This window comes from Pituophis catenifer, unplaced genomic scaffold (genome assembly GCF_029215685.1).
Source record: "Pituophis catenifer annectens isolate HBS135680 unplaced genomic scaffold, rPitCat1.0.hap2 SCAF_13, whole genome shotgun sequence".
Lineage (NCBI taxonomy): Eukaryota > Metazoa > Chordata > Lepidosauria > Squamata > Colubridae > Pituophis > Pituophis catenifer.
The window spans coordinates 6,624,557-6,641,903 of NW_027256893.1; the positions used below are offsets into that span (position 1 = coordinate 6,624,557).

General features: G+C 44.9%; 1 protein-coding gene across 1 annotated transcript in view; it reads left to right on the forward strand.

The window, feature by feature from the left end:
• The window catches only part of NUP93 (nucleoporin 93), a 152,080-nt gene that overhangs the window by 18,899 nt on the left and 115,834 nt on the right, over positions 1–17,347 (forward strand). Inside the window, exons 2-3 of the mRNA XM_070953254.1 lie at positions 2,519–2,725; positions 5,795–5,912. Of these exons, the coding sequence (XP_070809355.1) occupies positions 2,547–2,725; positions 5,795–5,912 (297 nt within the window). The 5' untranslated portion in view covers positions 2,519–2,546. The remainder of the gene's footprint in view (positions 1–2,518; positions 2,726–5,794; positions 5,913–17,347) is intronic.

Here is a 17,347-nt window from a genome sequence, read left to right on the forward strand (position 1 = left end):
TTGGAGCAAAAATTAATATCAGACCCGGTCATTTTCGGGGAAACACGGTATTTTGGATATTTTGGGGAAAATTAAAGATTTAAATACAAAACTGTTTTTCTTTCATCTTCAGTGGCAAGTGGTTTATGGGTGCACGCCTGAAACTTGCACAGTACTTACCCTAAATTTCAAAAAAGCATAATAAGGCGGCTTTATCTTTGCATCCAGACCTGAACAGTTCCATTATTTAGCTCGTAGTTATCCTTCCATTGATCCTTCATTGGCGCTAGGTTTCTGTGAGTGCCATTCATTAAAGTATGGCTGCATGCCAGCAAGCAGACGGGTAGATAAAATTCTTTGCAGCCTGGCAGATAATTTGATTGGTGAATCTGGTCTCCATCGTTTCTATTCTGTTTCCGGGTGATACAGTATGGGTGTGTTAAAAGCAGATCATGCCAGGCGAACCTTATTGCCTTCTTTGACAATAAAGGGACTAAATTAGCGGATCAAGGAAATGCTGTGGATATGGTATACTTTGATTTCAGTAAGGAATTTGATAGAGTAGAACAGGGATGTCAAACTCACGGCGTCATCATGTGACGCATCGGGACTTTTTTCCCCTTTGCTAAACCGGGCGTGGCTGTGGCCAGCACATGACTCATCTGGCCCAGGGGCCGGGTGTTTGACAGCCGTGATCTAAGTAGTTGATAGGTAGTAATCAACTTGACATTCATTCATTCATTCATTCATTCATTCATTCATTCATTCATTCATTCATTGAATGGCCGGGAGTTTGACAACCTCAGAGTAGACCATAGCCTACTTCTTGGTAAGATAGGTAGAACAGTGTAGGATAGACAGTACCACCACAAATGAATTCACTGCACCCAGCATGTACAGGTAGTCCTCAACTTACAACAGTTCATTTAGTGACCACTCAAAGTTACAACGTCACTGGAAAAAGTGACTGTTGTTCATACTTATGACCGTCACAACGTCCCCATGGGCACATGATCAAAATTTGGATCAGCTTGGCAACTGATTCATAATTATGCCAGTTGCAGTGTCCCAGAATTACGCGATAAACTTTTGCGACCTTCTGACAATGGGGAAGCGGGATTCACTTAACAACCGTGTTACTAACTTAACAACTGCAGTTATTCCCTTAACAGCTGTAACAAGAAAGATCATAAAATGGGGCAAAATTTAGTGAACAACTATCTCACTTAGCCCCAATTTTGGGCTCTGTTGTGGTCATAAATCGAGGGAGGGAAGCATGGAGTGGGATACTAGAAGGTTCTGCCTTGGGCTCAGTGCTCTTCAACATCTTTCTAAATGGACTAGATCAGGGGTCTGCAACCTTAAACACTCAGAGAGCCATTTGGACCCGTTTCCCACAGAAAAGAAAACACCGGGAGCCACAAAACCCTTCCCATGCCTGACTATTTCCTGAGCTGCCACAAAGCTAGCATATATAGCTGAATTTAAGATTCTGTTTTCTTCTGAAACTTTTCTTTTCTTGGATTTATCCATGGTTGGCCTACTGGGGGTTGAAAAGCTCAATAAATTGTGCATCGATGGGTGTCACACATTTTTTTTTTAAATTTGATTTATATGCCGCCCTTCTCCGGAGACTCAGGGCGGCTTACAATGTGCTCAGCAATAGCCTTCATCATTTTGTATATTTATACAAAGTCAGCTTATTGCCCCCACAATCTGGGTCCTCAATTTACCTACCTTAGAAAGGATGGAAGGCTGAGTCAACCTTGAGCCTTGGTGAGATTCGAACCTGCAGTAATTGCAGGCAGCTGGTCTTAATAACAGGGTGCCTTAGACCACTGTACTACCAAGGCTCTTCTTTGATGGTTGTGAGCCGCAGCAGAGGGATGAAAGAGCCACATGTGGCTCCAGAGCCGCGGGTTGCTGATCCCTGATCTAGATCAGTGATGGCGAACCTTTTAGGCAACAGGTGCCCATAGTGCGCGCGCCTGACCTGCGCATGCACGCACACTCTGGGCATGCGCCCGCGCCCCACTCAAACTGCAAGGTGTGGGCGCATGTGCCATGCCCCACGCATGCCCGGCATGCCCCATGCATGCCCAAAGACCAGCTGGCCGGTGAGAGGCACGTATGCATGTGAGGCAGAGACCCGAAACAGCTGGGGCGACAGCGTGCGTGCCCACAGAGAGGGCTCTGCGTGCCACCTCTGGCACGCGTGCCACAAGTTCACCACTACTGGTCTAGATGAAGGGATAGAAGGGGAGCTCATCAAATTTGCAAACGATACCAAACTGGGGGGGAATTGAAAAACAGGGAAATTAGGTATATATAGCCTAATGAAGAGAAGGAGTAGAGATTAACTATGACAACTATGGGGGGAAAGATCATAAGATTGGGCACAACATTTGCCTGGCTTGGTTAGCAATGGAAACTCTGATCCCAATTGTCATAAATTGAGGACTACCTGCAATCAGAAAAAATGTAGATCAGTCTGACTTGACTTGATTATAACTTCTCTTCTTCCTGCTTGCCTCTCTAGGCTTTCCGCATCGCATCCAGGCCTGCAGATGGATGCAGAAGGGTTTGGCGAGCTGCTGCAGCAGGCAGAGCAGCTGGCAGCCGAGACAGAAGGTATCGCGGAGCTTCCTCACGTCGAACGCAATCTCCAGGAGATCCAACAGGCAGGGGAGCGCTTGCGGTCCCGGACCCTGACTCGCACTTCACAAGAAACAGCAGACGTCAAGGCGTAAGTCCCCGGGTTGCTTAAAACCTCTGTCGGTGGCTGCTAGGGTGGTGGAGAGCAAAGCCCGGGGAAGGGTCTAGGACAGGGGTGTCAAACCGACCCATGAGATACTTCGTGTTGTGGTCCACCAGCAGCCTGCGGAGCTGGCAGTGGAGTTGGACAGTGAGGAGGCTGAGGAAGAACATGGGCCAGTCCTGGAGGCTGGGGAAGGCCCAGACGAGGGCTCTGCGTCGGAGGCAGAGATGGGGCCAGGGCTATCAGGGAGTGATGTGCGGACTTCGGAGCCTCCAGAGGCTGACAGTAGAGAGGCAGAGGAACAGGAGGAGCCTGTTCCAAGTGCAGGTATGAGAAGAGCTGCCAGAAGGCAGGAGCAGCTAAAGCAAAAAGGACGACTCTGGAGTAAGGCCAGGAGATGATTGGCCCCTCCCAGAAGGCTTAAAAGAGCAGCAACGGCTCTTGGGCTCTTTGTAGGAAAGTAAGACAACAATTAATCAGTGGAACAACTTGCCTCCAGAAGTTGTGAATGCTCCAACACTGGTAGTTTTTAAGTTTTTAAGAAGATGTTGGATAACTATTTGTCTGAAGTGCTGTAGGGTTTCCTGCCTAAGCAGGGGGTTGGACTAGAAGACCTCCAAGATCCCTTCCAACTCTGTTATTCTATTCTAGTTCATTTAGTGACTATTGAAAGTTAGAGCAGCACTGAAAAAAGTGACTTATGACTGTTTTTCACACTTACGACCGTTGCAGCATTCCCATGGTCATGTGATTTAAACTTCAGGCGCTTGACAGCTGGTTCATATTTATGACAAGTCGCAGTGTCCCAGGGTCACGTGATCCCCTTTTGCGACCGTCCGACGAGCAAAGTCAGTGGGGAAGCCAGATTCACTTAACAACCGTGTTACTAACTTAACAAGTGTAATGGTTCACTTAACTGTGCAAGAAGGTTGTAAAATGGGAAACTCACGTAACAAACAAACGAACTTCGCAGTATAGATTTTGGGCTCAATTGTGATCGTAACTCGAGGACTACCTGTGTACCAGGGGTGGGTTCTACATTTTTTTACTATCAGTTCTGTGGGCATGGCTTATTTTGTGGGCGTGGCTTGGTGGGGGGTAATGTGGCTGGGTGGGCATGGCCAAGTTTTTTTTCCTTTTTCTTTTAAAAGCATTTTTTCTACAACCTTAAGAGGTTGCAGAAAGTAATGCTTTGAAAAGCCCCTGCCGATCAGGCAACGCAGCTGAGATCGTCAGAGGCTTTTCAAAGCATTTTTTTTAACCACCCCTTCGGCCGAAGAGGTTGTAGAAAAAATGCTTTGAAAAGCCTCTGACGATCCCAGTTGAGCTGCGCGATCATCAGAGGCTTTTTTTTTTTTTTTTTTACTTTTAAAAGCATTTTTTCGGTGGAAGAGGTTGTAGAAAAAATGCTTTTAAAAGTAAAAAAAAAAGAAAGCCTCTGATGAGGTGGGTGGGACCGGTTCAGGGGCGTGGCCAGCCAATGTTATTAACAGTTCTCGGAACTACTACAAATTTTTACTACCGGTTCTTCTGAACCGGTGCGAACCGGGAGCAACCCACCACTGCTGTGGACCATTTCTGCTGTGTTCAACTTTTATTTTTTTTCCTGTCGTCCCCAACTCTCTCTTCTACATCATCCTCACTATTTATCTCAGTTTATATCCTTTTTGCCCGGTTGGCATTCATTGGCGAAAGAGCAACGAATTTCCCTCAAGGGAATTGCTTGAAAATTTCTCTCCTGATTGAAATAATTTCTAAAGCAGATTTTCTTTCATCAGACTGAATGAGAATCAGTAGAAGAAAAATGTCAAAAAAAACAAAACAAAAAAAAGAGATGGCTGTTGAAACATTGGCAGGCATGTTGTGTCAGACTCAAACGTGGTCACATTTTTGGGAACATGTGCAGGCTGTCAATCAGCAGATGTTGAAAAATATTTTAGAAGTCTTATCAACACTTGTTCTCCTCAACTGAGTGAGGGTTTTGTGGCTTAATGGTCCTGCAAGCAAAAGTTGTTTATTGAAATGTTTCTTTCAATCCACGTTTTATAGAAGTTCCGAGATCAAAAACTATAGTGCAGATAGTTTTTCTACTTATGGCCACAATTGGGGACAGAGTTTTGGTTGCTAAGCCAGGCGGTTGTTAAGTGAGTCACACCCAATTATGCCGCCTTTTTGCCAAGGTTGTTAAGTGAATCGCTACTGTTGTTAAATGATACATCCAGTTGTTAAGCGACTCCGACTTCACTCGATTGATTGTGCTTGTTGGAAGCTGGCTGGGAAATACGGTTGCATATATGATCGCATGACCCCGGGATGCTGCAGCTGTCCTAAATATACGTGCCCCAATTTTGATCATAAGAGCCATGGTGGCGCAGTGGTTAGAGTGCAGTACTGCAGGCTACTTCTGTTGCCTGCTGGCTGCCTGCAATTTGGGCAGTTCAAATCTCACCAGGCTCAAGGTTGACTCAGCCTTCCGTCCTTCCGAGGTCGGTAAAACGAGGACCCAGATTGTTGGGGGCAATAGGCTGACTCTGTAAACCGCTTAGAGAGGGCTGTAAAAGCAATATGAAGCCGTATAAAAGTCTAAGCGTAGAGAGCCGAGGTGGCTCAGTGGTTAGAGTGCAGCACTGCAGGCTACTTCAGCTGACTGCTAGCTGCAGTTCAGCAGATCGAATCTCACCAGGCTCAAGGTTGACTCAGCCTTCCATCCTTCCGAGGTGGGTAAAACGAGGACCCAGATTGTTGGGGGCAATAGGCTGACTCTGTAAACTGCTTAGAGAGGGCTGTAAAAGCACTATGAAGCGGTATATAAGTGTTATTGCTATTGCTATCATCTGACTGTGGGGATGCTGCAGCGGTCGTAAATGCGAGGACCGGTCATAAGTCACACTTTTCAATGCCATTACCGCTTCAAATGTTTGTAAGTCAAGGGCTATTTGCCTTATGCTAATCAGGCCTCCGGATTTAAATTTTGCTTTGGGAAGAAATGACTCTGTTGCCTTGTTTTATTCTCTCTGTGCCTTTCATCCTCTCTTTTTTTTAAAATCTGTCTTCCAGATCAGTTCTCCTTGGATCCAGAGGGCTCGACATATCCCACATATCTCAGCGCTTGGAAAGCTTGAGCGCTGCGACAACATTCGAACCGCTAGAGCCTGTAAAAGACACAGATATACAGGTCAGGGCCATACGTGACAAACGTATGTTCACTTAATCGAAGAAGTGCATGTATCTTGCAATGCTTTATGTTTCTATGCCCTAGTAAACATGCACATTTTCTCGTTTGGCGAAAGGCTGCCTGGAATGGGGAGAAAGGCCCTTATTTGCTCAAAGAGTAGAAGCTTGCATTCTGCATTGAATGCTTAAGTGCTTTGATGTTTCCGTTACTGGCGTTCTCTTTGTGCATGTCATTGTTTTCGGCGGAGGCACTGTTGAAAGACTTCTATACCTTGGCTTGTTTATTTACTGAAAAAGCTGGTGTTATATTTGAAGGACAACACTGCAGTAATCTTGATGTATAGAGGGTAGACTATTCCCTGTTTACTTTTTGGGTCTCCTCTAGCTGAATCTTTAAGGGAATGTAAAGGGCTGTAACTCAATAATAAACTGCACATTTCCGTATAATACAATCTGAGTTTGATCCCAGAATTCTGCCAGAATTTACTGGGTTGCAATCAGAATCCTGCTACCGTTCACGCCACTGGCTCTTGTGCTTTGCAATCTACAAGTTATTGGGTGGGTGGGTGGGTGTTATTTGTATGGTGCAAAGACCCCCTCCCCCCTGAACCTGTTGGACGATTGATTTAACTTGGTCTAAGGCAGTACCTTATGTTTCTTTGTTCCGCTGTGGCAATCGGGGTTCCTAAACTTTAGCGTAAAATCTGAGTATTTCTGATTCTGATTTTTTTTCTCCCTTCTTTCTGTCTGTCTCAGTGCTGTATAATGGTAGGTTGTTTTTATCAGTTGGTATCCTTTCATCTTGTAATGGAGGACGAGTGGTATCATATCCCGGGCATCCTTGTTTATTTTTTTGTTTTTCTACATATCAGCAGCGCACATCCTTGTTTTTAAATATCAGTACAATTGCATTAGTCCCCGACTTACGACCCCAGTTGAGCCCCAGGTTTTGTTTTGTTTTTTGTTGCTAACCGAGTCATTCGTTAAATGAGCTTTGCCCCATTTTACGACTTTTCTCACCACAGTTGTTAAGTGAATCACCGCAGTTCTTAAGATAATTGAGCCTTGGTGGCGCAGCAGACTAAAGCACTGTTAAGTGCTTTAAGTAACACCAGCTATCTGCAGTTACTGCAAGTTCAAATCTCACCAGGCTCAAGGTTGACTCAGCCTTCCATCCTTTCAAGGTAGGTAAAATGAGGACCCGGATTGTGGGGGCAATAAACTGACTTTGTATAATAATAAAAAAAAAGAACACCGCTTGGGGGGGCCGAAAGCCCTACTAAGCAGGTATATACAAAAGTATGAAGGCTATTGCTTAACGCATTGTAAGCCACCCTGAGTCTCCGGAGAAGGGTGGCATATAAATCAAACCACTAACTAACTAACTAACTAACTAACTAACTAACTAACTAACTAACTAACTAACTAACTAACTTGGTGGTTAAGTGAATCGGGCTTCTCCCTTGATTTTTGTCAGACGGTCACAAAAGGGGATCGTGTGACTCCAGGACATTGCCACCGTCATAAATATGAGTCAGTCGTTAAGCGTCTGAAATATGATCATGTGACCCATGAGGATGCTGCAACGGTCGTAAGTTGAAAAACAGTCCTAAGCCACTTTTTTTCAGTGCCCTTGTAACTTCAAATGGTCACTAAACGAACTGTTTTAAGTCTGTATATCTTTCCCGATGCATTTAATTATTTCACCTTCAGTCGCATTTAGAGTTTCCACATGATTATTATTATTGATTGATTGATTGATTAGCCTATAGGCCAAGGATGGCGAACCTTTTCGGCATCGGGTGCCGAAAAGGGAGCTCGCACGCACGCGTGCGTCTGAGCCACAAACCGGAAAAGGAGCTGCCCAGGGTGCATGCACGAGCCTGAAAACGAACTTCCGGTTTCAGCTACTGAACTTCCGGTTTCAGCTACTGAACTTCCGGTTTCAGCCAGCTTCTCTTCCGGGTTTCTGGCGCGCATGCGCACACGATGATCAGCTGGCCGGCGTGCATGCTCACGCAGAAAAATGGAAGACTAGCTATTGTAGTTTCTGGCCCTGCCGCATGCAAAGATGCCATCTGATCATCGCGCACGCATGCCTGCCTGAAACCCGGAAGAAGAACAGGCGACGCCATGCGTGCCAGGTGACATAGCTCCGTGTGCCGCTTTGGGCATGCGTGCCATAGGTTCGCCATCACGGCTATAGGCCATATCAAGCTACAAGGTTCAAACACCTGTTACCAGTAAAATTTAGAGTTTCTACATTCTAAGGAACTGACAAAATTTTTGGTGGGTTCTGAGAGCCTTGATAGTACAGGGGTTTAGTGCACCCTGTTATTAACACAGCTGCCTGCAATTTCTGCTGGTTCGAATCTCACCAGGCTCAAGGTTGACTCAGCCTTCCATCCTTTCAAAGGTAGGTGAAATGAGGACCCAGTTTGTGGGGGCAATAAGCTGACTTTGTATAAATATACAAAAGTATGAAGGCTATTGCTTAACGCATTGTAAGCCGCCCTGAGTCTCCGGAGAAGGGCGGCATATAAATCAAATTAAAAAAAAAAAAAAAAAAGAGCCTGAACTTCCAGCTTTGCAGGCGGCAATTTGTGTATTTTTGCTATTGGAACAAGAATTTGAACCCGCAAACAATGCCTAGCTGTTTTTTCAACCTCCTTGCTGTTGTAATAATTAGCGGGGCCGTCTTTTTCTCCGAAACGGCTTTTTAAAGCTTTAGATTGTAGTGCTGATGAAGGGGCCGTGCCAATTGACGTCTTAATTTTGTGAATTATTTAGTAGTAATAACACTTAGGTGATTGATAGAATAAGAGGAAAACAACGCGGAGATGTCTCCCTTCGGATCTTGTAATTGATTCCGGGCCTGGGGGTGAGCGATTCCCGTTATGTTTGGAAAAAAAAAGAGAATAATGCCTTATTATATCAGATCAGGGATTCATCCCATCCTCAACGGACAGACTTCTGGGGCAGTTGCAAGGAAGACTCTGCGGAGGTCTTCTAAGTAAGCATAAGGATGGAGATTTCTTTATTTTCTTTTTCCCCCCATGTTTTATTTATTTTATCTATATAACATTCGATTTCCATCAAACACTGTGTGATCTGGGTATAGTTGTTTTTAAACAGTCATAATCCACATACGTGTTATAGTATTCATCACAATAATATTGATAATATAATAACAATACTCAAGGTTATCTTCTTTAACAACTACTCCACATTAACATTTCCTCTTTTTATGCCTCCTCCTTTCTAACTTCTGTTTCTGTTGCCTAGCCATTGATAAAATATATCCCATATAAAAAAAAAATATTCCGTTTCTTCTTTATCCTTAATAGTGACTTTTAAAGGATGGGAGTTTCTGAGAGATCCTTCGGGAGGGTTTTGTGAGCATATGTAGCATCCTCTCATAAAATGGCTGCTACGGCAACTTATTTCATTTATTTCAGAAGACCAGATTGGTTTCCACTCTCTCTCCTCGGTGCCCTTTAGATGTTCCCTCTTCCACCCCTCACAGCTTAATTCTGGCTTCTTTTTTTTTTTTCCCTCCCAGGCAGAAATGCTTACAAAAAAGCTGGCACCAAACCCTTCATCCTTTTTAAAATTCTTAAGGACGCTGGTGCGATTTGGTGAAGAATGGATATTATAGGTTCAGAAATGGTATTGTGATGGCGAACCTATGGCTGTGGCACGTGTAGCCATATCAGTGGGCACGTGAGCTCAGCTCTGGTGCGCATGTGAGCGCCGGCCAGCTAATTTTCAGGTCTTCTGGGCCCACCAGAGGTAGGGAAACAGGCTGTTTCCTATTTCCACAGGGCCTGGGGGGGGTGGGGTGGGGTGGGGTTGGGAAGGCGGTTTTGGCCCTCCCCAGACTCCTAGAGAGGCCCTGGAGTCAGGTGAGAAAGAAAAACCTGAGTGGCGCAGCAGACTAATGCTACTGTTAAAGGTAGTGTTTAGCTTCCAGCTGCCTGCAATGACTGCGAGTTCAATTCTCACCAGGCTCAAGGTTGACTCAGCCTTCCATCCTTGCTAAGGTAGGTGAAATGAGGACCCGGTTTGTGGGGGCAATAAGCTGACTTTGTATAAATATACAAAAGGATGAAGGCTATTGCTTAACGCCTTGTAAGCCGCCCTGAGTCTCCGGAGAAGGGGGGCATATAAATAAAACAACAACAACAACAACAAAAAAAAAAAAACACGGGCCTACCGGGCTATCACGTGCCAGGAGGGGGGGAGGGGGGGTCACATGCGCGGGGGTGGGGCATATAGAATTATGGCTGTGGGCACACACGCGCGCCACACTCCTTCCTGGCATGCGATGGCAAAAAGGTTAGCCGTCACTGGTATAGGGTTTCCTGCTAGGGCGGAGGTTGGACTAGATGACCCTTCCAACTCTGTTAATCTGTTTAATTAGTCTTTCACTGAGGACTGCAATAGAGCCCAAAATTTCCATCGCTAAGCAAGACAATCGTTAAGTGAGTTGTGCCTCATTTTACGACCTTTTTGACAGTGTTGTTAAGTGAATCAAATTCAGGCTTGAGACACTGCAGTTCATAGTAGGACGGTTATTATGTGAATTGGGCTTTTTCCATTGACGGCTTTTGTCACTTATGATGGCACTGAAAACAGATTTTTTTCACATTTAATGGCCATTGCAACATCCCCATGGTCACATGATCAGAATTAAAGGCCCTTGGCAAATGACTGATGTTTATGACAGCTGCAGTGTCCTGCGGTCATGTGATGAGCTTTTGACAAGCAAAATGAACGGGGAAGCCAGATTCACTCAACAACCACGTTACTAACCTGAAAACTGCAGCGATTCACTTAACAACGGTGGCAAAGAAAGGTCGTACAGCGGGGCAGAGTTCACATAACAACTGTCTCACTTCGCCACAGAAATTTTGAGCTCTACTGTGATCATACATTGAGGGACTACCTGTATTATTTTGTACGGTACAGGTAGTCCTCGACTTGCGACTACAGTGGAGCCCAACGTTTCTGTCGTTAAGCGAGACATTTGTTCAATGAGTTTTGCCCCCATCGTACGACCTTCCTTTGCCACCGTTGCTAAGCGAATCACTGCAAGTTGATAAGTTAGTCACCCGGTTGTTAAGTGAGTTTGGCTTCCCCATTGATTTTGCTTGTCGGAAGGTCGCAAAAGCGACCTTCGGACACAGCAGCGGTCATAAATACGAGTCAGTTGCCAAGCATTGGGATTTTGATCGTGTGACCGTGGGGAGGCTGAAACGGTCATAAGGGTGAAAAACGGTCACAAGTCACATTTTTCAGTGCCGTGGTAACTTTGAACTGTCACTAAACGAACAGTTGAGGACTTACTTGTACACCTGCCCTTTTTTTTAAAGTTTTAATTCTCTACGTTCTCATAATGTAGAGAACCCATGATAATGCAAATCGAACCAATGTTCTTTTTTTTTCCCCAGAGAGATTCCAGTTTTTGAGTGCTTTGAATTCTGCTTCAAAGGCTTCCTAAAACAAAAACAATGGTATAAGAAAACAAGTTTTTTTTTTTTCATAATTGAGATTTTAAGCATCTTGCTTGCTCCTCCTCCTTCTCCTGATGCTTCTGGATCTCCAGCGTTAATGAGGAAGAATGCAATCATGATTAATGAAGAAAAATACTGCAGTTATTGGCTGCATATTATCTCTTAGCCTTTCCACAGTAATTGGTTTTTGCTTTCTTTGGGTTCCATGCCCCAGCTAAAGGGAGTACATTAAGTATTTTTCTTGTGTGCGTTACATCTGAGATCCATTTTGCTCCGGTGGATTGGTACAAGATGTTTTGATAGCAACTAGCTCCGGGCTAGGCTGAAAGGCTCTTCCATCACTTTGTGCCGATTGCCCTGGGGCAGCTTCGTAGTATGTTCCCCGGTGATAGATCTGATCTGGCTATTACTAGGATGCTTAGTCCCAACTACCGGATGAAGTCTAGAGCTACCCCCGGAACCATGGGATTTGTAGTGTGAAACAGGGGTGAAATCCAGCAGGTTGTGACAGGTTCTGGAGAACCGGTAGCGGAAATTTTGAGTAGTTCGGCGAACCGGCAAATACCACCTCTGGCTGGTCCCACAGTGAGGAGGGAATGGGGATTTTGCAGTATCCTTCCCCCAGGAGTGGGGAGGGAATGGAGATTTTTCAGTATCCTTCCCCCAGGAGTGGGGTGGGAATGGGGATTTTGCAGTATCCTTCCCCCAGGAGTGGGGAGGGAATGGGGATTTTGCAGTATCCTTCCCCCCAGGAGTGGGGAGGGAATGGGGATTTTGCAGTATCCTTCCCCCCAGGAGTGGGGAGGGAATGGGGATTTTGCAGTATCCTTCCCCCAGGAGTGGGGAGGGAATGGAGATTTTTCAGTATCCTTCCCCCAGGAGTGGGGTGGGAATGGGGATTTTGCAATATCCTTCCCCCAGGAGTGGGGAAGGAATGGAGATTTTGCAGTATCCTTCCCCCAGGAGTGGGGAGGGAATGGGGATTTTGCAGTATCCTTCCCCCAGGAGTGGGGAGGGAATGGGGATTTTGCAGTATCCTTCCCCCAGGAGTGGGGAGTGAATGGAGATTTTGCAGTAACCTCCTTCTCTGCCGTCCCCTTCTTCTTTTGCCCTCCATCGTTCCCAGCATTAGGCTCTTCTCCAGGGAGTCCTTCCTTTTCATTGGATGGCCAAAGCATTTGAGTTTCATCTTGTGGATCTGGCCTTCTAAAGAGGAGTCAGGGTTGATCTCCTCTAGGACTGACCGGTTGGATCGCCTTGCAGTCCAAGGGAGTCTTCTCCAGCACCATTGTTCAAAGGCCTCCATTCTTTGGCGCTCAGTTAATTTGATTACGCACTGTTATTGCTGCTAAATTTGGGGGTATTAATCTGTACTGGAAACCATTCCCACTTCATCTTCCTTAGAATTCCCGATGAGGCATCCCGTAAATGTGAACGTATCTTTAATAATAGATAAGAACAAGAGATATTTTCTGGAGCTGCCTAAATGAGACAACCAATCAGCAATCTTTTCTACTTTGAAACCTGTAGTTTAGTTGTTGCCAAAAAGATGACAGGTCTTAACGGCTTTATGTAAAATTGGATACCCCGATCCACGCATTTGGGGGTTATTTCTCTGTGGTTAAATTTGCAAGGAAACCACTCTGTTGTTCCAGCTGCTCAGAAAGAACCTCTGAACGACAGAATTATGAAGCATTCTTTTAAACAAGCATTCTATTTATCCTCATTCAGGAGAAATATATTTTTCTGGGGGAAAAAAAAAAAACGCCTTAGCTTTCAAACGAAACGGTGAGCAGATTCATGCATTGTTCTTAGATATGTTTTATTAAATACATTATTGCCTGGAGTCTCACAATCTGTTGAGCCTTGGTTTGCAAAGTATGGTTGCGTTCACATGTTATACCAATCTACAAGCAAGCAAGCAAGCAAGCAAACAAACAAACTATAGCTTGCTTTAGAATCATCATTTCAAGCAATGGAGAGGGATAAAGTGATCAGCGGATATCTGATTATATCAAAGTTGGCTACCTACCTGCAAAAAATGAATTTGGTACCAGGCCGGCTGAGGAATTCCGGGAGTTGAAGTCCACAAGTCTTAAAAGTTGCCAAGTTTGGAGACCCCTGCCTTAGAGGGACCACAATATTTATCGTGGTAAAAACCTTGCTCTCAGATTCCTTGTAACAGAACACACAGCCTTGTGCAAATGTTCCGGAAGCATGCTGGAAGCCCCTGCCTGATCACTCCCACTCCAGGGCCCCTCCATCTGTTGATTGTTGAAGGATCCCTGATTTGTCCTTCTCTTAAAAAAGGAGAAAATTGAGCAAGGCATTTCAGCATGCTGACCCATTCTCGATAAGACAACAATTACTATTTTCTGGCATAGAATGATTTTTCAAGCTAGATCTCCCCCCCCCTTTTTTAAATTAGATTTATATGCCGCCCTTCTCCGGAGACTTAGGGCGGCTTACAATGCGTTAAGCAGTAGCCTTCATACTTTTGTATATTTTATACAAAGTCAGCTTATTGCCCCCACAAACTGGGTCCTCAATTTACCTACCTTAGAAAGGATGGAAGGCTGAGTCAACCTTGAGCCTGGGAAGATTCGAACTTGCAATAATTGCAGACAGCTGAATGTTAATAACAGGCTTTTAGTCTGTTGAGCTATCCAGGCTCCTTTGTACTGCATTTGCCATGTATTTTACTCTTCTGCCTATCTTTTGCCCACCTTAAAAGCTGAAGAGCGCTAGAATTTTTTTCCCCCTCTGCAGCCACCAAAAAAGCCAATGGAATCCTAGGCTGTGTTAACAGAGTGATAGAATCAGGATCACGTGAAGTGTTAGTACTGCTTTATAAAGCCTTAGTAAGACCACGCCTAGAGTACTGCATCCAGTTTTGGTCGCCACAATATAAAAAAGATGTGGAGACTCTAGAAAGAGTGCAGAGAAGAGCCACAAAGATGATGAGGGGACTGGAGGCTAAAACATATGATGAGCTGTTGCAGGAACTGGGTCTGTTTAGTCTAAGGAAGAGAAAGACCAGGGGAGACATGATAGTAGTGTCCCAATATCTGAGGGGCTGCCCCAAATTAGAGAGGGTCAACATATTCTCCAAAGCACCTGAAGGTAGGCCAAGAAGCAATGGGTGGAAAATAATCAAGGAGAGAAGCAACCTAGAAATAAGGAGAAATTACCTGATAGTGAGAACAATTAATCAGTGGAATGACTTCCCTTCAGAAGTTGTGGGTGCTTCATCATTGGAGGTTTTTAAGAAGAGACTGGACAGCCATTTGGTATAGGGCCATGATGGTGAACCTATGGCACAGGTGGTATGAAGCGCCCTCTGTGGGCACGCGAGCCGTTGCCCCAGTTCAGCTCTGCCGCAAATGTGTGCACGCCTCCCACTGGCCAGCTGGTCATTGGGTCTCTGCCACTCATGCATGGGAGGGGGGCACATGCGGGGGGGGGGGGGGCTGCCTGCGCATGTGCAGGGGGCAGGGTATGTGGGAGGGTACGCACACATGCGGGGAGGAGGGGCACGTGCGGGGGGGCATGCATGCATGCACAGGGAGCAGGGCGCATAGGGGGGGCTGCGTGTACATGCGCGGGGAGTGGGTCACATGCGTGGGTGGCACACTCCTTGCTTTTGGGGGTTTGGGCGCATGCGTGTGCTTTGGACACTCAGTCTGGAAAAGGTTAGCCATCACCGGTATAGGGTCTTCTGCTTGAGTAGAGGGTTGACTAGAAAACCTCCAAGGTCTCTTCCAACTCTGTTATTTTGAATTTTATTTTATTTTATTTATTTTTATTTATTTATTTATTTATTTATTTATTTATTTTTATATGCCGCCCTTCTCCGGAGACTCAGGGCGGCTTACAATGCGTTAAGCAATAGCCTTCATACTTTTGTATATTTTATACAAAGTCAGCTTATTGCCCCCACAAACCGGGTCCTCATTTTACCTACCTTAGAAAGGATGGAAAGCTGAGTCAACCTTGAGCCTGGTGAGAATTGAACTCGCAGTAATTGCAGGCAGCTGGATGTTAAATGCTGCCTTGGTAGGAGGCATTAGCCTCCTACGCCACTCAGGCTCCCCCTAGAACAGGAGGAATTTGGATTTCCTCTTGTTTTACTCTGGGAGATTTTTCAATCTGAACGATTTGGTACCATCTTCAAAACTTTGAGCAGCTTGATCAAGAAACCTATGCCCTTATTTAGTCTTGAAAACACTACCAAACTTAGCATTGATTTAAGTAGTTTTTCCCGCTTAGCTTCACCACGAAAATTTTGAAACTGAATTACTTTTTGAATGGATTCCATCCTAACCAAAGATACGATGACTTTCTGGTCCTTTTGATGATTTCATCTTTTCCCCACCAAACGATTGTTCAAGCATCATTTCTCTTCCTGGAATTCTTGAAAAAGGTTCCATGCTTTTCTTTTAGGGGGAAAAAACCCCTGAATTTTTAAATATTTTCCATATTTTGGAAATATTTCCAAAATATTTTTTTGGAAGTCAGCATCTATGGATGGAATATTTGGTACATACACATAGTTTAATGAAATCAGAGAGATGGAGGAATCAATAGTGCAATTTGAAAATACGGTTCACACTTGTGTTGTTCCTTTGCAGAATTTTTCTGACGGTGTTGTTTGGCCAGCCTTGTAATTTTGCAGTATTGATGGTTCAAATAAATGCTCCTCATTGACTTTTGGATTATCCAAGTGATAAATTAATTTTTTTTTTTACTCCTAATGTTCTGAGACAGAACTCATTCCATTTTGGACAAGCTGGTGTGTTTAGGAAGACATCCACTGGTTTTGATTTAAATTCCGCTGTCGTTTTTTGTCCCTCGGTAACAAAAGGCAGTGTTTGGAAATGCCAGTTGATGAAAGTGTGGCATCAAACAGTGCTGTGGTCTTTACTCGTAAATGCTAATGCTTTTTATTGGGTGGCTGAAGATACATGCTCAGTTTGTTTGCAAGGAAAGCAGCAAAGTCGTCATAGAAAGCCGGTCCAAATTTTGTAGCCATAGCTTCATGAATGTCTGTGGAAATTCTTAGTCATCCAGGTTGGAGTTATCTTAAAGGTGCTTTTTCAAAAGGCAACTGGACTGTTTTTTTTTTCTTTTGAGGAAGAAGAAGATGCAGATGATGAAGCTTCTTGGATGAGAAGCAAAATGTCCTCCTCCTCCTCCTCCTTCCCACTTCTTCCCTCCTCCTTCTCTTCTTCTTCTTCTTCTTCTTCTTCTTCTTCTTCTTCTTCTTCTTCTTCTTCTTCTTCTTCTTCTTCTTCTTCTTCTTCTTCTTCTTCTTCTTCTTCTCCTCCTCCTCCTCCTCCTCCTCCTCCTCCTCCTCCTCCTCCTCCTCCTCCCCCTTCTCCTTCTCCTTCTCCTTCTCCTTCTCCTTCTCCTTCTCCTTCTCCTTCTCCTTCTCCTTCTCCTTCTCCTTCTCTTCCTCCTCCTCCTCCTCCTCCTCCTCCTTTCTCCTCCTCCTCCCTCCTCCTCCTCCTCCTCCTCCTCCTCCTCCTCCTCCTCCTCCTCCTCCTCCTCCTCCTCCTCCTCCTCCTCCTTCTTCTTCTTCTTCTTCTTCTTCTTCTCCTTCTCCTTCTCCTTCTCCTCCTCCTCCTCCTCCTCCTCCTTCTCCTTCTCCCCCCCAGTTACCTTTTAAAAAGCACCTTTGAGACACAACCTCAGAACCGCAGGAGGATAATTGTTGTACAAGCATTCCTTGACTCATGACCACAATTGAGCCCAAAAGTTCTGTTGCTAAGTGAGACATTTGTTAAGTGAATTTTGCCTCATTTTATGGCCTTAAGTACTTTTTTTATTTTGCAGTTTTTCACTGTAATTTTTCTTGCGGATTCCAAGAAGATGAAACAGATCATGGTATCCTCTTTTCCAGTTGTCTTCCTTTGCCTGT